The sequence below is a fragment of the Podarcis muralis genome, chromosome 10, assembly GCF_964188315.1.
Source record: "Podarcis muralis chromosome 10, rPodMur119.hap1.1, whole genome shotgun sequence".
Taxonomy (NCBI): Eukaryota; Metazoa; Chordata; class Lepidosauria; order Squamata; family Lacertidae; genus Podarcis; species Podarcis muralis.
The window spans coordinates 69,773,397-69,795,883 of NC_135664.1; the positions used below are offsets into that span (position 1 = coordinate 69,773,397).

The 22,487-nt window shown below is 48.3% G+C and overlaps 1 protein-coding gene across 1 annotated transcript in view; it reads right to left on the bottom strand.

The window, feature by feature from the left end:
* Positions 1–4,392: 4,392 nt before the first annotated feature.
* The window catches only part of CHCHD3 (coiled-coil-helix-coiled-coil-helix domain containing 3), a 218,376-nt gene continuing 200,281 nt past the window's right edge, over positions 4,393–22,487 (bottom strand). The window contains exons 7-8 of the mRNA XM_028745324.2: positions 15,928–16,063; positions 4,393–5,080 (exon numbers count right to left, since the gene is read on the bottom strand). Of these exons, the coding sequence (XP_028601157.2) occupies positions 5,057–5,080; positions 15,928–16,063 (160 nt within the window). The 3' untranslated portion in view covers positions 4,393–5,056. The remainder of the gene's footprint in view (positions 5,081–15,927; positions 16,064–22,487) is intronic.

Sequence of the window (22,487 nt, forward strand, 5' to 3'; positions counted from 1 at the left end):
GGGTTTCCCATGCGACCACGACAGCAAATATCGCCCTTGTTCCAGTAGAATTCATTCTCTCTTAGTGCTGGTGTCATGTATCCAAGTACGTTTGTCCACCATGTAGCAAATATAATCATCTCCAAGAGCGTGGGCTGATTTGTGATTACCTCAGGTTTCGTATTGGTTGGGGTCATTTGAGGAGGAATGGAAAATGGCTTCCAAAACAGTTGTCAAAAGGGTAAAATAGCGGTAGGGTTGAGAGCTTTGGGTGAGGTTCGAATCTGCTTCCCGTTTCTTTCAAAGATGAAAGCTTGAAAAATGTCGGGGTCATCACTAATCCACAAAGTAATTTAAACATTTGGTCACCGGCGCACCAACTCTGGGGGGTTGAGGCGTCTCCAGCCCCCTCAATATTTGTTGGAAAGGGGGCCACATTGCAGCGTAAGCGGCCAGAGTCTCCAGGGCTTTTTTTACAGGGGGAAACTCACAGGAACTCAGTTCCAGCAGCTCTCAGGTGAGCGCCATTGCCATTCTAAGAGAACGAGGGAGGTGTTCATGGCGAGCTCTGGCCCCTGTTTTTCTAGAAAAAAAAGAGCACCGGCCACTCAGCCTCCCCCAGATGAGGCAATGTTGCACACACGATGCACGCCAGGCCCCCTCAATCTTGGGAGCAACCTGGTGCCCTTGTTTGGTCAGAGTACTCTTCTTCCTTGATATAACTTGCTGCCCTTGCATTTGCAGAAGCTGCAACTTGTGCAGGGTGCAGCAGCCAGACACCTCACGGAAACAGCAACATCTTACTTGGCTGCTGAGAGAACTGAACTGGTTGCCCTTTTGCTACAGGACTACCTTTCCTTTCCTTCTAAAGTCTTTTGAAAACCTAAAAAAGTTTTGACAGGTCTTTACAATTCATCCATCAGTATTTATGGGTGTTATGTTGATATTTTTAATGATGTTTTTTATGAACCTTTTGTTCATTGTGTGTGTGTATGTGTGTGTGTAACACAAGTGGGTTATAGATTCTTAAAAAGGTAAAGGGACCCCTGACCATTAGGTCCAGTCGTGGCAGACTCTGGGGTTGCGGCGCTCATCTCGCTTTATCGGCTGAGGGAGCCGGTGTACAGCTTCCAGGTCATGTGGCCAGCAGGACTAAGCCACTTCCGGCGAACCACAGCAGCTCACGGTACCTATTTATCTACTTGCACTTTGACATGCTTTCAAACTGCTAGGTTGGCAGGAGCAGGGACCGAGCAATGGGAGCTCACCCCGTTGCGGGGATTCGAACCGCCAACCTTCTGATCAGCAAGCCCTAGGCTCTGTGGTTTAACCCACAATGCCACCCACATTCCTATAGATTCTTAAGCAATAATAATAAACCATTCCCTGGTTTTGTAGTATGATCTGGCCCTCAAATATTTTTCTTTCTTTCAGCAACATCTTCTGCAGGTAACCCACAGAACAGCTCTGCCAATGTCTTGGATTAAAAAACACACACCATTATTTGCAAGTTAACTGATTTGTATAAACACTCCATAGAGCGCCCATATAAACAAGTCGTTCATGTGCCTGTTTTTTTCCACCCCGTGTGCCAAGTTAGCATACCCGGGGGCGAGATTTTTCCCCTCTGGAATCATCCTGGCTCCTTCCGCTCTTCACAACCCATCTCCAGTTTTTGCACCGTTTAAAACACACACACGAAATACCATCAATTAAACTGTAATCACAACGCACCTCAGTAATTAATGCAGGAGAGCGACTGGAAGCTCTCCTGAATACCAATGAGATATGCAGGTGTGCCTGCAATTCCACACTACAATGCAGTTCAAATGTTGCCAATTAGGGAATTAGAACAGGTAAATAAATAAGAGGAGGTTGCAGGTATTTAGCCGAGTTTACCCTCTCTTGTTGCTTGTAAGGAGATGCACACTTTAAAAAGCTGTCCGCGGAAATAGCAAGGTAAGGAAAACCAACCTGAACGGAAGCCTCTTCAATTCACAGTGCCAAGACAGTATAAAACAAATTGGGGGGAACAGGGAGGGGGATATACAGGGTTTCAGTAGAAATCCAACACTGACTTCTTATCCATGAAGACTGGGCGGGAAAGACCATTGTGCCTTTCCTGGACATAGAATGAGAGAGAGAGCGGCATGCTTTAAAAGATGGTAAAGGTAAAGGGACCCCTGACCATTAGGTCCAGGCGTTGGCCGACTCTGGGGTTGCGGCGAGGGAGCCAGCATACAGCTTCCGGCTCATGTTGCCAGCATGACTAAGCCACTTCTGGCGAACCAGAGCAGCGCACGGAAACACCGTTTACCTTCCCGCCGGAGCGGTACCTATTTATCTATTTGCACTTTGACGTGCTTTCGAACTGCTAGGTTGGCAGGAGGAGAAGGCCCTCTGCCTGGCTCCCTGCAACTTGGCTTCTAACAGCGAGGGAACCACCAGAAGGCCCTTGGCGCTGGACCTCAGTTTCTGGGCAGAATGATGGGGGTGGAGACGCTCCTTCAGGTATACTGGACCGAGGCCGTTTAGGGCTTTCAAGGTCAGCAACAACACTTTAAATTGTGCTCGGAAACGTACTGGGAGCCAATGTAGGTCTTTCAAGACCAGTGTTATGTGGTCTCGGTGTCTGCTCCCAGTCACCAGTCTAGCTGCCGCATTCTGGATTAGTTGTAGTTTCTGGGTCACCTTCAAAGGTAGCCCCACATAGAGCACACTGCAGTAGTCCAAGCAGGAGATAACCAGAGCATGCACCACTCTGGCGAGACAGTCTGCGGGCAGGTAGGGTCTCAGCCTGCGTACCAGATGGAGCTAGTAGACAGCTGCCCTGGATACAGAATTGACCTGCTCTATGAACTGAGTGCAATTTTAAAACACTGCAGCAGGATCCCACGCACACTGTAAATGGTACTAAGTGGAGATACGTTACCTGTTTTGTTAAGGGCACCATGTTGGCGACCCCTTAGATACAATATTTGAGCTGGCAGCTCTACGCGCAGACGCATGGGCATGGGAATCTGAAATGAGGCCCTTCCTGAAGCCATGAAACTCCACAAAGAAAACACATTCATCATTAGGGTGTGGAAATGCTAAAAGAATTAAATTTTGCAATTTGGAAATCAGCCTGATGAGAACTAGTAGGAGAGCAGCTGTTGAGCATGATGCCAGGGACTGGCTGTACGAAGAGGAGCAGTGGGAGGCACCAATTGGTGAACCCCCCAGGAAACCTCAGAGGAAGAAGGCTCCAAGCCTGGGAATTGGTGGAGGAGAGGTCAGAGGGAGAAGATTGAGAGTAGAGGCTGGATGCTGAAGGGGCAACAGAGTTTAGTGAGCAGGAGGAACCTGTGAAAGGGAGCAGTTCAGGCTCTGAGGCTGAAGCAGAGGGGCGGGCTCAAGAGATAGCTGAAGAAGCCAGGGAGTCCCTAATAAACATGGGAAAAGAAGGCTTCCAGAACACCACCTGGCTTAGCACAGATTAAATCCCACTGACAGTCAGACTGTCTCTCCAAGATTTACCATTTGAATACAGTTATCTGGGAAAAAATTGATTTACAAGTACGTTCATCGATAGCAGGAAGTCAAGAGATATGAAATAAGGAGCCAAGCCGAAGTTGTTTAAAAAAGGCTTGAACTCCCTATGTAGAAGACGATTTGAAAATATTCATCTTTCTGTTTTTCATTTTGTTCTGTTTCTTTTTTCTTTTTATATTCTCTATTTTTCTTTTTAGTTTTATTCATGTATATTTGATGTACAGTGGTACCTCTGGTTACATACTTAATTCGTTCTGGAGGTCTGTTCTTAACCTGAAGCACCACTTTAGCTAATGGGGCCTCCTGCTGCCGCCGCGCGATATCTGTTCTTATCCTGAAGCAAAGTTCTTAACCCGAGGTACTATTCCTGGGTTAGCGGAGTCTAACCTGAAGCGTATGTAATCCGAGGTACCACTGTATTTACGTGTTTGCAACTAATAAAAATAATTCAAAAGAGTGGGAGAGAGAAGCAGCCAGGGAGTCTCCCTCTCCTGCTGTGACAAGCTCCCTTCCCACTACTCTCCAAGAACCCACAGAGTAATGAGGGGAGCAGAACAGAGGCCAGAGGTGCTTGGGAAACATCTGGGAGAGGAGGAGCCTTAAGAGCAGTAGAAGGCAGGGACCTTCAGTCCTGGCAACTGCTCCAAAGGGGCAAGTCCTACGAGGAATTGTTGCTGTGACAACGAGGCTGAGTTGTATTTCATTTCCAGCTAACTTCACCAGCAGGAGAGATTTCCTTCCTTTCGTGCTGACCTGAGTCTGACTCCCCGCATGGGACACATGAGCCCCCGTGAAATGTGCCCCTTTCCTTTCCATGGGTCCTGCGACCTACCCAGGCTTCCCTCCCCACAACAAGAACACGCCAGGGAGAGACAACCCTCCGTTTCACGAAGCACGTTTTATTATCGATGTGGAGAGAACATAATTGTCAGTACTTGGTGACAGCACAGCACAATCACAGGCTACGGTTACCGTGTAATCAAATGCCTTATTACAATTATAATTTGCAATCAATGAACTCCCATGCAATGGAGGTTTTAGAAACATGATTCCAGCAGAGGGGGGGGAAGACAGATGACCCTCCCAGTGACATAATTTTGGCAATAAATTAAACCAACATTCTCATGATTATGCAAAGGAAAAACACAATTCTTTGAGGAACGCAGCAGGAGGCGGCCAACGCAGGCCCAGGGAAGGGATGGCACCAAAAGCAGGTTCTGTAGAGAAAATGGCAGTGTTGGGATGAAATATTCCACCTCCTCCTAAGGTCAGGGGAGGGTTTCTGCCTTGCCTTCCTGCAATCACTGGCAAGTGGGTTTCACAAGCTGCCCTCCGATGTGTGATATCTAGTATAATGAGATTTGGGTCTTGGCCAGGCTGATTGAGCTGCCGCATCCTACGGTCTTGATTTAGCCCTTCTGGATTCTCCCTCTTTCTCTTCTGCCTGCCCTGCAAATGGGCTGCTGGATTGCTCTCGAATAAAACGCCCCGTTCTGCTGCTGGAACTGGAGTTGATGAGTTGACACTTGGCGCGGAGGGGCTTCTATCCTCCTCTGCCAGCCAGGCTCTGCAAGGGAACGAAAAGGAGCAAGGTGAAGTTTCAACCCCACCGCGAAGGGGAACAGTGTGCCTGAAAACAGACGGGTTAAGGGGGAGCTAATTTGAGATTTCGACAAGGACTAGAACCTCCAGACACTTTTAATATGATTTGGCATTCCTTTATTGTTACATGTGCAACGGAACCATCCTTTGAAGATGACCCTCATCACAAATCTGGCAGATTTGATAATCAGATAACGCTAATGCGCTTTATTTTAGTTGTTTTAACCCATGTGTAGCTGTACTCATTCAAAGTGCCTACTTTATAGCTTGGTTTTTCATCTCTCAAGTTTCATCTTCTTCTTCTTTTGGGGGGGGGTGTTGTATGATTTTATTAAGACCTTTCATAATGCATTACAATGAAAAACAAACTAATCTAAACAAAAACAAAGAAAGAAGAATAAGAATACAAAGTCCTCATTCACAGGTAAATCTCAACTTGTCCCACAGAGAGAGAAGTGACCCTTCCTAGCTTTCACCTGCGAGGTTCCCTTTTTTCTGGGATATCTTCCCTTCCCACTCTGGCACAGGTAATTTCCATCTGTTGTTAAAACTGTTCTCTCTGTTTTATATACATTATAAAATGAAATCAAAAAAACTTTACACCCCCCCCCCCAACTCCCAAAAAAAGGGGCCAGGACACCATCTGACCCAATGACACACCCAAAAGGCAGGGCGATTATTCTCCCAACAGCAGCAGCCCCACTCCACCTGCCCCCACGGCAGAATCTGAGCCCAGCTGCATGCCACCAGGAGGCTGCAGGTGTCACGGTTCGGTTCACGGGCGATCGAAGTCCCGGCAGGGGACGTCAGGACTGGGGGCAACATGGCGGGGTGGGAGCAGGAACCGGGGTCCAGAAGCCAGGAGTCAGGAAGCCAAGAGTCCGAGAGTCAGAGAGCCAGGAGTCAAGAAGCCGAGGGTCAGGAAGCAAGGAGGCACCAAGTCAGGGGTCCGAGGATCAAGAAGCAGGGAGTCAAGAAGCCAAGGTTCAAGGATCAGGAAGCAAGAAGCCAAATGCAGCAAGGCAGAAAGCATGTTGCTGTGGCAAAGAGCCAAAGGGAAATGCTGACCTTATATCCCTTCCCGGCTCTTGCCACCAGGTGCAGTGAGTTACCAATCACCCTGTGTGGCTGCGCCTTGCCTCTTCAGAACGAACTTAGGAAGGCCCCAGTCCTGCAAAGTCCTATTGGTCACAGGGCCTGGCTCCTGCACGCACACCTGACAGCAGGTGAGATGGCTGCAGACCAAAAGAGCTTCAGGTGGCTCAAAGAAGTGAGCTGGAAGGCCCCCTCCCAAGGACTGCAAAGGAAGGCAACCCATGGTCCCATTCAGAGAGCCCTCACCAGCATCACCCTTTTGAAGTACCCTTGAAGCATCCTGAATGCAAAGTGAGAAGTTTGGGAGACCAAACTGCCTATGTGTCACCTTGCAGGTGGAGAGGCAGGCAAGATACTTTTTGCCTCTCTTTAAGTGAGGGAAGGGAGGTGACCATTGCTTGGGGCTCCAGTCATATGCAACACAACTGGGCTCTGTGTCTGGTAGGAAAGTCCTGGGCAAGTGTTGTTCCCTTCACCTCCTAGAGAGCCAGTGTGGTGTAGTGGTTAAAAGCAGTATTCTCGTAATCTGGGGAACCGGGTTCGCTTCCCCGCTCCTCCACATGCAGCTGCTGGGTGACCTTGGGCCAGTCACACTTCTTTGAAGTCTCTCAGCCTCACTCACCTCACAGAGTGTTTGTTGTGGGGAAGGAAGGGAAAGGAGAATGTTAGCCGCTTTGAGACTCCTTATGGTAGTGATAAAGCAGAATATCAAATCCAAACTCTTCTTCTTCTCTTCTTCTCTTTCTGTTGCCTCCTTATTCTTACCCGCTTCCAAACCCTCCACAAAGCCACTATTGCAGTGAAGCTGCTGGCTTAACTGACACCCCCAAAACTGATACTTGACTGCAATGAAGTCTAAAATGTCAAGATTCATCCCTCGTTACCCCCCTTCTCCCACCCCTCTGTTTGGTACACTTGGTGCTCCCCTCCTTTTGTTGAAATGTAGACTGTATGCTCCCTGGGGCAGGAACCTTTTCTTCCTCCCTCCCTTTGTTGTTGTTGCTGCTGCTTACTCTGCAAAGCTCAATGTGCCTTAAGGGTGCTATTTCAAATAACAAACAGCAGCAATATTGCAACGATCCCAACAACCTTTTTTTTGCGATCTATATGAAAATCAACACCTGCCACTCAATCTTGAGAAACAGCACTGCCAGCAGAACAGGGGGGAGCGCCGACGTGCGGAGACCAGACACGTCCCCTTGGCAAACACACTTTGCGCGGAAACAAGCTTGCACCTGTGATGAAAATCGGCAGCCGCGCCACATTTCCCAATCTTTTAGCCTACTTCTAAGGGCTTGGTGAGTTCCCAACTGCCCCTAAGTGCAGATTGAGCAGATGAGACCAAACATGCTGTAGAGCAGGCATGTCCAAAGTCCATTTTCGGGGGCATAATCCGGTCCGCCGGTCAGTTTAATCCGGCCCCTGTGGCAGTTTATTTTCAGGGGTAAAATCCTAAAAAAACCTCACCAACTTCAATCCTAAAAAGGTCAACAACTTTGGCTGGCCCTTTGGTCCTTTTTTTTTTTAAAGATATTTAATAGAATTTTACAAAATGAAAAAAGAAAAAAGAAAAATACAAAATAAAATTAGATAAAAAACAATTCCATCTTTCCATCACTTTCTTTCATTTGCTTATTTCCCGGACCTCCTCGCACCTCCCGTTTTGTATTCCAGTTCAATTTGTTAGTTCAGCAAATCCTTCCCCTCTTTATTTATCCTAATCTTTAATCTTAAAATAATGTAGCATTAAATTTTTGTCAGTTAATAGTCCATTTTTTTCGTACTCCTTATAGCATTATAGCTAAAAACCACATAACTTTTCATCCAACATCATTCTAACATTCATTAATTTTACAATATTTCTGTAGGTAGTCTTTAAATTTCTTCCAATCTTCTTCCACCGACTGTTCTCCCTGGTCTCGGATTCTGCCGGTCATTTCTGCCAGTTCCATGTAGTCCATCACCTTCATCTGCCCTTTGGTCCTTTGGCCCTTCACTTCATCAAATCTGGCCCTCTTTAAAAAAGTTTGGACACCCATTTTATGCTTAATCTTCTGATCACACTTGGCATTGATAAATGGTACCAGCGTCCCTCTGGCATTGATAGGCAGGCAACCCGGGAAGGCAGCCCATCTAGGAGAAGGAAACTCTGATCCGAAACCTCCACTGCCAGAGAGCCCGTGTGGTGTAGTGGTTAAGAGCGGTGGACTCGTAATCTGGTGAACCGGGTTCGCTTCCCTGCTCCTCCACATGCAGCTGCTGGGTGACCTTGGGCCAGTCACACTTCTCTGAAGTCTCTCAGCCCCACTCACCTCACAGAGTGTTTGTTGTGGGGGAGGAAGGGAAAGGAGAATGTTAGCCGCTTTGAGACTCCTTATGGTAGTGATAAAGCGGGATATCAAATCCAAACTCTTCTTCTTCTTCTTCCTTGCGGGATATCTTTGGGAGAAGAAAAGGCTAAGGAGTAAACCCTACACATATCCAGAGTGGAGTGCCCAAGACGGTTGGATGGTGCCATGTACGCCTCCTTCCAGCAACTCCTGCAGCCAAGCTGATGCCAAACATATTGCTCTCCTTTCCTTTGCTTCACATTATCAAGGCCAAGAGGAGGATCTTGTTGCCTGGGCAGCCCAAGACCTCCAGACACACTGGCCAGGCTTGCGCCCCAGGGAGGTCACTTTGTGTGCTGCTAATACAGCAGTTTGACTTCAGCCCACGCTGGCACCCTCCTTCGTCTCTCGAGACAGACGGATGCCAACGACAAGAGCTCCTCTTCACATTGCCATTGTGGTGCGGAGGCTCCTGAAGTGGGGTACAAGGGCGGAAAGTTTGCCCCAGCGTATTTTCCCTCCTGATGTTCTTTCAAGGCATTTTCTTCCTACCTGTGATGATGGCAGGGTCCTGGGTTTATACAGAGTGCACGTTTGTGTGCATTTTATTCTACGCTAGCTTGTTTCTCCCATTCATATAACCTTGATGGCTTCTTCCTTGCGACAGGAAGGCATCTTCTGCAAGAGAATCTTATTATGAAAAGCCTGGCTACACGTTACTCTCATGGTGTGAAGAGCGTGAACTAGGCTCTGACTATTAAAAAACCTGAAGTTCGCTGGAGACAGGCAGGGTAACCTATAAGAGCTTGCAGGAAGACAGGAGCCCTTGGTGATCTTTCTCCCTCTTGTCTTTCTCCTTGTCTAGGTCTCCACTCCTCTCCCCAAAGACAGCTAGCCCCTCAAGGAGCTATGCAGGGAGAAAGGGGGCCAGAACCTTCCCTCTAGTTTTCTCCGCCTGCCTCCAGGGAACCTTCGGAAATCTCAGCAGCTAAAGCCTGGCTTATGCTTGGATATTTTCCGTGTGATGAATGCAACACCTAGCCAGGCTCTTAACATTCAACACTGCATAAATTTAAACACTGCATAAATTAACATAATATCTTTCGGGGGCAAAGTGGGGGGTGGGGTGAGGAATGCCACAACTTGAAAAGCAGAACCCCGCTACTTCCCTCTAGGAATCTGCCAGGTGAGGCAAGAAAATACAGGTGGCCGCCCATCACACAGATTGCTGACAGATTAAAACAAAACACAAAACACCATTTCCACTGTAAGGAGGTGTGGGGGGGGGGGGAACAACCACCCACATTTCCACTGCAAGAGATGCCCTGTATGACACAGAGAAGATTGAGTTGGGTACGCAGGGGGGTTCCATTCTGTGTTTTTGAAGCAGCAGCAGCTACACCTGCAACATTTTGGATTAATTGCTCAGAAAACTTGCTAATTGTTGGACATTTCCCTTGGTTAAAAACAATCTCTCTCGCATGTGCGCCAAATTATTCACTGCAATGACTTCAATCAGAACAGCAGGCGCAGGACTTTCAGGCAGAAAAGCAGAATTGTCTGTGCCTCCTCAGCATACTTTTTAGCTGCTTAGATAAAGTACAATATTATAGCAACGATCAAGGCAAACAATTCTGAGCACTAGTGGTTTGGCTGATGGAGGGGAATATATTCCCTCCCACCCCCACCCCCCAATAGCTCTCAATATATTCCAAGAATGAAGCTGATGAACCTGAGCTGGAAAATATAGAGCGAAAAATACGGTATATATATATAAGACGCACCAGACCAAAAGACACACCTAGTTTTTGGAGAAGGAAAAGAAGGGGGAAAAAATCTGAATCCCAGAAGCCAGAACAGCAAGAGAGATCGCTGTGCAGCAAAAGCAGTGATCCCTCTTGCTGTTCTGGCTTCTGTGATAGCTGCGCAGCCTGCATTCGCTCCATAAGACGCACACACATTTCCCCTTACTTTTTAGGAGGGAAAAAGTGAGTCTTATAGAGCAAAAAATACGGTATTTTTGGTAGGAGGTGGCCATGGTGAGGAGAGGACAGGGGTCAGCAAGCCTTACCTTGCCTGGGCTGGTTTACTCCAGCAGAGATCCCTCCGTGGGCCGAATCGCGCGCATACCTGCCCAAGATTTCCGGAGTCTGCATCTGTGCAGGCGCAATTTCCGGCATCGTGGAAGCGAGTCCCCGCGCCGTGCTGGTTTAGCACAGCGCGTGGGGACTCCCTGAGCGGATGGCTCGGTTTGTGGGCAGCTCATGGGCCAGTTAAATGACCTCCATGGGCCTTAGGTTGCCAACCCCTGCACTAGGAGCAAGAGCGCATCTGGTTGCTTAAGAAATTGGCACGGTGCATGTGACAAGACCAACTGGCTACATCCCTGCTCAATGCAACCAAGCTAGCTGTCAGACCAGAGGCTTATCTAGTCCAGCAACCTGTTCTCACAGTGGCCAACCAGATGCTTATGGGAAAAACAGAAGAAAGACATGTGGCAGTGAGTTCCACAGTTTAACTAAGCACTGCACGGAGAAGCACTTTCTGTTCTGATCCAACAGTCAGCATCATTGAATGTCCACGAGTTCCAGTGTTATGACACAGGGAGAAAAGCTTACTGTTATGTTTCCCCCCCCCTTCAAGATCCCATTCTTGCTGTAAGTGCGCATAAACGCTGATTGCCGCCGGCCGCCACTGCTTTGATAAACATGGTCACGATAAACAACTGTCGTCATCGGAAGCCTGCTCTGGTGGAGGGGAGGAATATATCAATAATACGCTTCGCTTTATCAAACTGCCTTGAGAGAACTTCAGATAAAGATTTAACTCGAGATACAGCCAAGTGTCAAAGCCCTCAATATTAGCAGCTCCACGAGGTTTTTCTAAGGGAGAGATGGAGCCGGGAGATTACCGAGTGCGAAATACGGAGTGTGCAGATGACAAGACGAGCCGATTGCAATCGAGGCAGGAAGGAAAGAGGAGTCAATAAATTCAATTTATGAGCAGCACAAAAAGAGTCTTCGGCTGCCGTGCTGGTGGGAGGCATCGCTACCTGGATTTCAGATTCCCTCCTGTGTCTGCTTCTCGGCGTTATTGAGCCGGTTTCCAAACGCAATTTTTGTTGCTGCTGTTCTTCTTCTTCGGTAGCCGATTTCGGATTGGCTTCTTCGTCCCCCGATTTCCCTCTCCTCGGCTTATTCATCCCCTCGCATGCATCTGTCTGTGTTAATCACGGTCTGGTTTTCATACAGCCTTTTTCAGAGCAGCTTCAAAGCCAACTATTTGTTTAGACTCTTCAGTCATCAGCAGCTTAAGGGGGGGGGATTGCGCCCCCACCTACGGCCCACAAGGACTACAAAAACATCCTCCCTTGGGATGTAGGAGTAAAAATATAGCTCCCTCTACACCTTTCCAATAGCATGATAAAAGCGCTTTCTGTTCCCATATGGGCACATCCAAACATATATGAGCACGGTTTTAACTGCTATCGCTGCTCTCAAAGGACTCTAGGAAACACCATTTTGGTAGGGTCTTAGGGACCCCAGCCTCCTCCCAACCTGCCCAGGATTCCAGACCACCTGTTTTAACGTGCACCGTAAGCTGTGTTCTGTATATCCATATCCTAGAACAGGTTCATGAGAGTGGAGTGAAACCCCACTAACAGTTAGAGGGCCATCAAAACAACTGTCTGCATCAGGAAGGAAGTGCGGTACTGGGGTGCTGATGTTCTTCCAGAAGGCACAGCAGCGATAGCATGTGATGCTACTCTGAACGCTCAGCAAATATGCAGATGACAGACATGACTCCACCTTCTCTTCCTGCCATTTCGGAAAGTTTGACGATAATGTCTAACTTTACGCTGCTTTCAGCATGCTGCAATAATGATATTTCTTTATGCTTTCTCTCCATTGGTTTATGTTGTTTATTAATAAAACATTTTTTAAAAAATAAATAAGAAACAGCAATAGATTTTGGAACTGTCGGGGCATCGTTGCCAAGTAAGGAAAATGCTTCGTTTTCTGTCTACAGGAGGACTTCTGTGGCATGGGGCTGTGCATTTCGGGGGGGGGGGGGAATGAAGCACAAAATGAACGTTTGTTCAGGCATTAGTTGGCAACTGCACATCCTCCTCTTCTTCTTCTTTGGCGATCATTCGTAGCCGAGTAAGATTGTCTTCCATAAACACAGTTTTAACAATGAGTCCGTAAGTGGCTGTGGAGGCCAATTCTGGATCCACACATCCTTCCACAGTGGGGACATTGGTTCCTGGGCGGGAGTTGATCATGGTGTGTTTTTGCCAAGTGTGTCTTCCTCTTAGCACGTTTCTCCCTTGCGTCCTGAGTTTGAGTGTCTTCAAAGCCCATGACACCTTTGGGAAAGGCTGTTCTCCAACTGGAGCGCTCGCAGGACAGTGTTTCCTAGTTGTCCGTGTTTATACTACATTTTTAAAGATTTGCCTTGAGACAGTCTTTAAACCTCTTTTGTTGACCACCAGCATTACGCTTTCCATTTTTAAGTTCGGAATAGAGTAGTTGCTTTGGAAGACGATCATCAGGCATCCGCACAACATGACCAGTCCAATGAAGATTCGCCTGTCTTCCCAAGTCAGTGATGTCACAGGTATTATCTAAACCGGGTGGGCAATCTCTGGGCATAAGCCTAGTTGGACCTGCGAGGTCTCCCCATTTAGCCTGCAACGCTGTTTCAGCCAAGCCACACCCATGTGCCCTATGCATGGCATTATATATATGACACCAGGTGTGGGGGCAGGTGAAAACCTGGCTCAGCCAAAAGGGGGTTTGCAGGCACTGCCGACCAGGTGATCGGCAGTGCCTGCAACACCGTATGCAAGCCAATCTGAAAGGGGTTCCCTAAGACCGAACCATCAGCTGACTGTCTGGGTTTTCCTAAGCTCCTTTCAAGGCGCTGTCCTGTGGAATGCTTTGAAAGAAGTCATGAAAGTGCAGGGCAAAAAAGGTATCACTGTGGTGTCAGGTGACTTGGCCCACCCACCTGTCAAACTTGGCCCGCAAGGGGTGGGGGACATAACCATCTGGCTGGCCCACCAAACAGATGCAGTTCTTCATCCTTGATGTGTAAGGAAGACAGTGCAGGCCACATGTCAGCCTCAATAGTTCTACAGGTGTCATAGACCTTGGTATGGGGGGAAAACTTGAATTTTTATAGCAAAACCAAATTGCTGTTTGGTTGCTGTGGGGTGGGGGGAAACAGAGGCGCGACTCACAGGGAAGATATCCAAATCCTTTGCAACAGAAGAGTTATGTGGCCATTTCTCAAAAAACCTGAATTGCTCGTACAGTCATACCTCGGGCTGAAGTAGCTTCGGGTTGAGCATTTTCGGGTTGCGCTCCGTGGCGACCCGGAAGTAACAGAGCGCATTACTTCCGGGTTTCGCCACTCGCGCATGCGCAGACACTCAAAATGACACCATGCGCATGCGCAGAAGCGGCGAATCACGACCCGCGCATGCATAGACGCTGGTTGCGTTCGCTTCAGGATGCGAACGGGGCTCCAGAACGGATCCTGTTCGCACCCAGAGGTACCACTGTACATCGTGAAAGCCAGCATGCTGGACCCAGGGGTGAAACCAGAAAGTTAACTCAGGATAGTGAAAGGATGATTGTCCGAGTGGTGGAGAGAATTAAGCATAGCCGAAATTCTAGGTTCTTATCTGAGTTGCACACCATAGACACTGAGGTATCCCATATAATTTGAGAGTAGAAGTGGAAACTGAGGTCATTTTGAGCAGTGAGGACCAATGGAACCCAGACAAACATGATCTGATTTTGAGCAGGGCAACGGTGGTTGGTGATTTGAGTATTGGGATTATATAGCTTCCTCCGTTCTTCCCCGGCAAGCTCAGACTTCGTAGGCTTGAGTTGAGATAAGAGAACAGAGGAGGCCTCGGTGCTGCTTCCCCTCTCTGCCACCAGCTGAATCAGAATAGCAGGAGTGCCGTGAGGGGCTACTATACTGGAAGAACAAGCGTGAAACTCGGAGACGACAGCGAGGGAGCAAGCAGGACGCAGGGCAGGCAACGGGGAGCAGGCAACAATCATGTATCTATAAAGATGCCGTAATTGGCCCTTTCCATCTCTCAGTTCCATGCATACGGTCTACGCCAGATTACTGTGTTCTCTTGAGAGACTCCACAAAGTAAACTTGGCAAGCTGCCTTGACAACCATTATAAACTGGCGTGTCCCTGGATTTGCAGACATGCAAAGCAAGCAAACGATAGCCATACAAGCTAGAGCGTGGCTTCTGGCCCTGCCGGTCCACCGGGAACGCTCTCTGAAAGAGAGCGGGCCAACTTGGTGGAAATGGAATTATAACAGGAGCAGAAGAGGATAATTTATAAAGCACCACCAGAAGCAAGCCAAGAGGATGTGTGCAACTGCCTTTGCTGGCAACGTTCGCCGCGGAGCCGCTGGATGCATTCCAGCAAAAAGTTCAGAGCTTTGCTGAAATCAATGGGAACTGAGTAAGAGCAACGCTACCAAAAGAAAAGAGAAGACAATACACTTTCCTCTAATTCAGCGGTTCTCAACCTGTGGGTCCCCAGATGTTGTTGACTACAAACTGAAGGGTTTGCTGGAACAGGCAAAGCAGACGCAATGCTTGAAAAGCCGAAGAACATCCAAAAATAGGTAGAGTGGTATTACTGGGGCAAGGAAGGAGGTTATATCTAGCAAGGAGGGTGCCAGGCGATGCTGTATAGATTTGACAAAATGTGAAGTATCTCTACTTGCAACAGCGTGATTCAAGGCCGGCTAGAAGCAGCGAAAGGCGGGGGAGGATTTAAATGCATTTCAAATGCAGACACGGATCCAAAGCCCCAGCGACTGCAACTAAGCTCAGCCACCGTCAGTTTAAGCAAGGTATATGGAGAGAACGACAAAGAAACTCTATGAATTGAAAGCAAATCGGAGGAAGAGAAATCCAATACAGTGGTGCCTCGCAAGACGAAATTAATCCGTTCTGCGAGTCTCTTCATCTTGCGGTTTTTTCGTCTTGCGAAGCACGGCTATTAGCGGCTTAGCGGCTTTAAGAAAAAGGAAACAAACTCGCAAGAACTCGCAAGACGTTTCGTCTTGCAAAGCAAGCCCATAGGGAAATTCGTCTTGCCTACCTGTAACCAATATTAGATTGTTCACAATGCTAAGTGTTAAACAATACCGTAGAAATGAATGGAACAGGATCGGCCGGATCACTAGACCACACCATGAAATAATGAAAAAGAAGTGCGGAGAATGGCAACGACCTTGCAAAATGCTCTAAGGCAGGAAACTGCCCAGAAGGCCCAGAGGGAGCTCCACGGAGGTCTTGCCGTTCCCCTGCCCCCTCCACCTGCTTTTTGGGACTCACCTGCTTGGCATGGTTGACACACTTCAAGTACTCGCTGGCCAGAACTGAGCAGCTCAGCGTCTGCTGGGAGTTTTCCTGGTAGCACTGGAAGATTTTGCTCTGCAAGTCAGCGCACACAGGGCGAGACTCGTATCGCCTGCAACAGGGGGAGGGAGGGAAGATAAGATGGAGGAGGAGGAGGAAGAAGAAGAAGATAGGTATTGAATGGCTGCTTTCACACTAATTTATATGAAACAATGTATTATTATATAGAATGTTTTGCTGGCAGAAAGTAGGTTCTTTGTTTTCTTAATTATATGATCAAGATTCATACAGACTAAAGGTCCATCCAGTCCAGCACTCTGTTTCAATAATTGCCACCCTCATGCCCTGAACCCTTCCCTGTTGCTTGATATCAGAAGATATCGTAGGCGTACTCTTGGAAATCAGATGAGGCTGTTAGCTTTCCCCCGCCTGCCAGCTTATCAACGTACCACAAATGACTTCCGTGGCTTCATGTGGGCTAGTACATTTTTGGGGTGGGGTAGAAACATATAAGGGGACGCGGGTGGCGCTGTGGGTAAAAGCCTCAGCGCCTAGGGCTTGCTGATCGAAAGGTCGGCGGTTCGAATCCCCGTGGCGGGGTGCGCTCCCGCTGCTCGGTCCCAGCGCCTGCCAACCTAGCAGTTCGAAAGCACCCCCGGGTGCAAGTAGATAAATAGGGACCGCTTACTGGCGGGAAGGTAAACGGCGTTTCCGTGTGCTGCACTGGCTCGCCAGATGCAACTTTGTCACGCTGGCCACGTGACCCGGAAGTGTCTCCGGACAGCGCTGGCCCCTGGCCTCTTGAGTGAGATGGGCGCACAACCCTAGAGTCTGTCAAGACTGGCCCGTACGGGCAGGGGTACTTTTACCTTTACCTTAGAAACATATATGGACTTATTTCCAAAGCTAGTTTCATACAATATCCCAAAGAAACATTCATTCATTCCCTTCACTCACTCATTCATTCATTCATTCATTTATTCATCCCCTTCACCCCAAGGTCCCAAGATAGGCATAGCCCAAGGAAGTAACACATGCATCATTAAAAGAAAACAGTAGACACAGCGCAATCGCAGAGCATTTGTTCTCCCAAGAATTAATGAACGGGAACCAAGATTTCTCAAGTACTCAGTGTATATTGCCAGCCTTCCCTAATCCATGCAAACACAATACGTTTTGGCAGTTCAGCTGGTTTCCACAGTTCGCCCAGCCAGTCTTTCTACAACAGATTTACAATCAGCATTTTCAATGTTGACAGATCCAAGATTAACTCAGTACGCTCCCTCCGCCTTACAATCCGTCTTAGGAACCTACCTCGACATTTACTAGATTCGCAGGAATTATGTAGTCACTCGTGGTTTGGGTTACCTGGATTGCCTCTCTCCAAAGGTCTCCCATCATCACCATCTTTTAGAAATTACGCTGGTGCAGATTTACATAGAAATAGATGGCTTTTTACCAGCTGACATCTGCGCCGTCCAGCTGCATAGATGCTATGCAATCCTACAAAATTAGGTATCAACCTTTCTTCCTGTTGTTCTCACTATAGAAGAAGTGGGAACTGAAAGTGCCCCCATGGGCTAGATCCTCAGTTTTCCCGTCTGCAGGCCACCCACCTGTTCAAAGGGGCATTGAATAACAGAAGCAACTACAAGCCAGGCACATGCACGTTCGCGCGCGCGCACACACACACGGTCCCTCTGCCATCATCACTCTCCAGCACCCACCACCAGACTTGAGAAGTGGTTGTTTCTGCGGTTTGGTAAATGAAAACCACATAGCATTCGAAATACACCTCATGCCTTCTCTTTTGAAAATCAATATGTGAACACACACGTTTCCCCCATAAATCCAATATGCAGCTCAATCATATCTTCCACATAGTATCATTTTAAGTAGAACATGGTGAGAGAGAGAGAAAGAGACGCTCATCTGTGAGTGTGTCCTGCAATGAATATTTTTATGCTCCTTATTTCGGATTGGTTTGGGAATAACCATATTTTAACAAAAAAGATGAAAGTGAGATGCGAAGCAGTCAACTGCTCCTTAGGAGGGCTCGGTTCTTGGCAGCCTTGCAAGATGTAGAAGCAAAAAAGAAACCAGAGGGTGACTGCTAAATCTCCTTTATTTTACAGCACACGCCAGATTAAAAAAAAACCCCATCTCTCCGGCGCTCTTGATCATTATGCTGTTTCACTGCAAAATGTTGGGAAGCCAAATTAAAAATCCAGCCCAGTGGCCCTGCTCTGTAGGCTCCAAAAGTTGAGACTTCTGTAGATACTTGAGGCCAAGAGGCCTTCATAGACTCATCGAGTTGGAAGGGGTCACAAGGGTCATCTAGTCCAACCCCCTGCAATGCAGGAATTTTTATTGTCCAATGTGGAGCTCGAACCCACAAGATTAAAGTGTCTCATGCTCTACCAACAAAGTGATCTTCCCTGTACAAATGTGCTCTTGGTAGCTGCTCCTGCTGTCAACAGGTATTTTTACAGGGGGACCCTGGTAAAGCTAATGCTTTGAATTTGGAAGATCCTGTTGAGATGCGTCCGGGGAGATGGGGGCATTTGGCAGGCCCCTAGCTGGCTCCAGCCACCAGCTGGCAGCCGGGCGAACTCTGGTTCTCAGAACAGCATCAATCAGCGACTTGAGCCTCAGAAGCCTTCAGAAGCTGAGCACGCTCTTATCAGCAGAGTGAATAACTCTTCACAACGGAAGTGGCAGACAGAGGCATATGTAAGCTTTTTATTTCAGGACAAAGAAAGCATTTCAGAGCAAAGAAAACATGTCTGCTCTCTTTCGTATCCAAGCAAACAGCATAGCAAAAGCTATACACAAACAGAAGTTCCCAGCAAGCTGTGCTGGAATGTAAACAGACATGTGACGAGCAACAATCCACACATCTGTTCTAAAGGTGGAATGGAACTATATTCTAACAGATCCTGGGTTCAATTCCTGGGTTCAATCTCCTTTTTCTTATAAAAAAAATATGATTCATGTAGCAGCAGATGACAGGAAATACCCCTCCCTCCCTGAAACCCCAAAGAGCTGCTGATGGACAAGCCAGGATAAAGGCAGCTTCCTGCATTCCACATCACATCAACGTGTGCCACCCCTAAATGTTCAGTTTCCAAAGACCTTATATTGAGAGAGGGGTTTCCCTGAGGAGGTGCAGGCCGCTGCCAACGGAGAGGCAAACGTCTGCCTGAATAGCCCTCCACCACTTTGGATACAGGATGTGACCGAGTCAGGAGGCACAATCCAAAATGCACCCCTATGTCATCTGCAGAACTGATCTGCACGTTGCATTTCCTGGTCAAAAAGTTGGGCTTTCTGTCTGGAGAGACAGGGTGTGGTGTGTGACACTGCTATGCCAACTGCTTCCTCACCAACTTGCAACCTTCAGGGTTTGAGCTAAAGAAAGCAATTCTCCCGTATTAGCATATTCATCTACTATGCTTGCAAGGGTTGGGGGCAGCAAGAGCAAACTCACAAGGATGATCCAAAGGAGCGTCTGAAGGAGTGTCTCCACCCCCTTCGTTCAGCCCGGACACTGAGATCCAGCGCCGAGGGCCTTCTGGCGGTTCCCTCATTGCGAGAAGTGAGGCTACAGGGAACCAGACAGAGGGCCTTCTCGGTAGTGGCACCCACCCTGTGGAATGCCCTCCCATCAGATGTCAAAGAGATAAACAACTACCTGACATTCAGAAGACATCTTAAGGCAGCCCTGTTCAGAGAAGTTTTTAATATTTAACGCTGTACTGTTTTTAACACTTGATTGGGAGCCACCCAGAGTGGCTGGGGAAACTCAGCCAGATGGGCGGGGTATAAATAATAAATTATTATTATTATTATTATTATTATTATTATTATTATTATTATTATGCAAAGACTGGGTGGTACGATGTGCAATGCTGCTGGAAGCAGACTTTTGTGGACTGTCAAGGCCAGGAGCCAGAGTGGTGTCCAGAATTGGTTTACTTGTGACAGGTAGTTATAACCCACCTTTTAGGACAAAGGCCTCCCATGTGTGCTTCCTCAGAGAGCCTCTTTGGGGAACCTCGGGACATGAGTCACTGAAAGGACCCACTTGTCCCCATAGCTCTTCTTTTGAGTGAGCAGAAATGAGCCTGAGCTGAGCACCACCCTCCTTAATTGTGTCCTCAGAAGCTGACTGTGTCACAATATGAGAAGTGATGCTGCGGCTTCTGTGACTGATAACCGTGAAGGCTACAGCTGCATCCATCCCCCCCGAAAAAGCTCGGAGGGACGCAGCATGCACATGCTTCGTATGACTTATGACTCACCACTCTCATGATTCACCACTTCTAATGAAACCTAATGGAAGCCTAGCTGCAGACTGCTAATAGGGTTTGTTTGGAGAGTCACTGCAAGCAAAGCAATTAACCTAAACTTAGAACAGCTCCTGAACTGTTCTGATGAGGTAATTCCGATGGCAAGGCTTTGCTCCCTTAGCAAAAGCATCCTCAATGTGCAGGACAGTTCAAATTGAGAGTGGTAGACACGCGGCCTCTCAAAATTCTCCACCCTATCATCCAGTTTATCAGGAGGGAGGAGAAATTCTCCCAGCAGCTTCTTGTAGGAGGGGGGCTCTCCATTCGTAGAAAAAGTAGGACTGCTCCATTCCCCTTTTTTTCTGTTTTTGCTGCCACAGCAAGTGCTGCATAGGCCGCTGCCTTAAACAGACTCAAGATGTTCTGATCTTAGGATCTTTCTTGACAAACAGAATCATGGAATTGTGGAGTTGGAAGAGACCCCGAGAGTCATCCAGTCCAAACCCCTGCAATGAAGGAATCTAACCAAAGCATCCATGACAGGAGCTGTCAGGTGCTGGTGGTGGTTGCTCACGAGGAACCAGGCAGGACTCCGATCTGTCTTTTGCAGGTTTTTATTTGTGCAAACTATTTACAGTGCAGAACCACAAAGTTCATGTCCATCTTAAGTCACTTGCAGATTCCGGGAGTGGCCCCTTCTGGTTTCTCCCTCAGCATAAGAACTTAGACACCCCAAATCTCCACCTCCCCTCCTTACGTTTCACCCCTCTGCACAAACTGGGCGACGGAAATGGTGTGAGGTGCTTGGGCTCTCAGTAGCATCTTCAAGCCCTCCCCTCGCTCGGCTTCCCCCTTCCCCCTCTGCTCCACTGGAGGTGTGGCTTACCCCACCATTGGAGGAGGAGCTGCTCCTCAGAAGCACTGGACAAGGAGCTGCTCCTCAGAAGTGTCGGAGGCTCTCTATATCCCACTGCCTCCCTCCGCTGTTCCGATGGCAGTCCCCTGACAGGAGCCATCCAACCATGTGTCTGTGTGATGGCCTGGGATTTGGACTCAGAGGCTGAACCTGAGGAATCCCAGCCTGCACAGGAGTCCCTGCCTCCAGAACCAGCTGAGCCAGGGCCTGAGCCTGAAGGGTCCTCACCTGTGCTGGATCCTCAGGTGCAGGCACCAACTGAGTCTGCTCTGGCCCCTGAGGGGATGGAGGACACATTGCTTGCAGGTGCTCCACTCTCAGCCCCATCAGGGGAAGGTGAGGTTGCTTCTGGGTCCGGTAACCCTCCAGCCTCTCCTGAGCTGCAGAGGCTCAGGGCAGAGAGGCGGAGGGAACTAAGTTCCTGCAGGAGGAGTGCTCGCCTCCAGGCCAGGAGACGCGAGTCACCTGAGGATCGGGGCCGCCCTGTGCCTCGGGGAAGATAAAAGCCAGCCAGCCCCAGTCCCAGGTTGCGGGAGCAACGTTGTTGCTAGCCTGTTCCTGCCTGCACCCTGTCCTGCTCTTCTGCCAGAGTTCCTTACCTCACCCGACTCCCTGCCTTGGACCCGAGTTCAGCTTTGACTCACAGCCTCCATACCGCACCCTCGACCTCGGACTGGACTCAGACCTCGCCTCTCGGGACCAGCACAGTCTGCTTTAGAAGCAAAAGGGAAGGGAGATCTGTTGCACAGTTAGGGGTGGAAGCTAATAATTCAGAGAGTAGTTCAAATCATAGTTGTTATGGCCAACGCAATGTATGCCTTAGCACAGCCAAGTGGAAGAAAGGTTTTACAGAGCTTCGGAGCTCTCAAGAAGTACGTAGTGTAGGCACTTTTTGCATGTGGGTTCTCCTATCCTCCAAAAGAAACCCTGGGATGACCAAGTATCAATATGTCTGGCTGTGTAAATGGGATCACTTCCTTAGCAGACAATGCACTATATTAGCCTACTAGAAAGAAGCCCTGGCTGCATATTGAACAATTCCATTTGTTGTGCTCCCCTAATGCGCCGTTTACCCATTTGGAAAAAGGCCAAGCGGGATTAACTGCCTAGCATGAGCTAGCGACAAAATGTGCAGTAAAGTATCCTCCAATCCAGAGATTTTGCCTATACCTGTACAATGCAACACAACAACATATCCAGGTAGCTGCCTGTTCACTGCGATGAATATGCTGTATTAAATGCAGGCCTGATAGTGAACTTCTAGATGAGGAAGTTCTAGTATTTATTTACACCCAGCCGTATCGATAAAATAATGTCAAAGCTGTTTC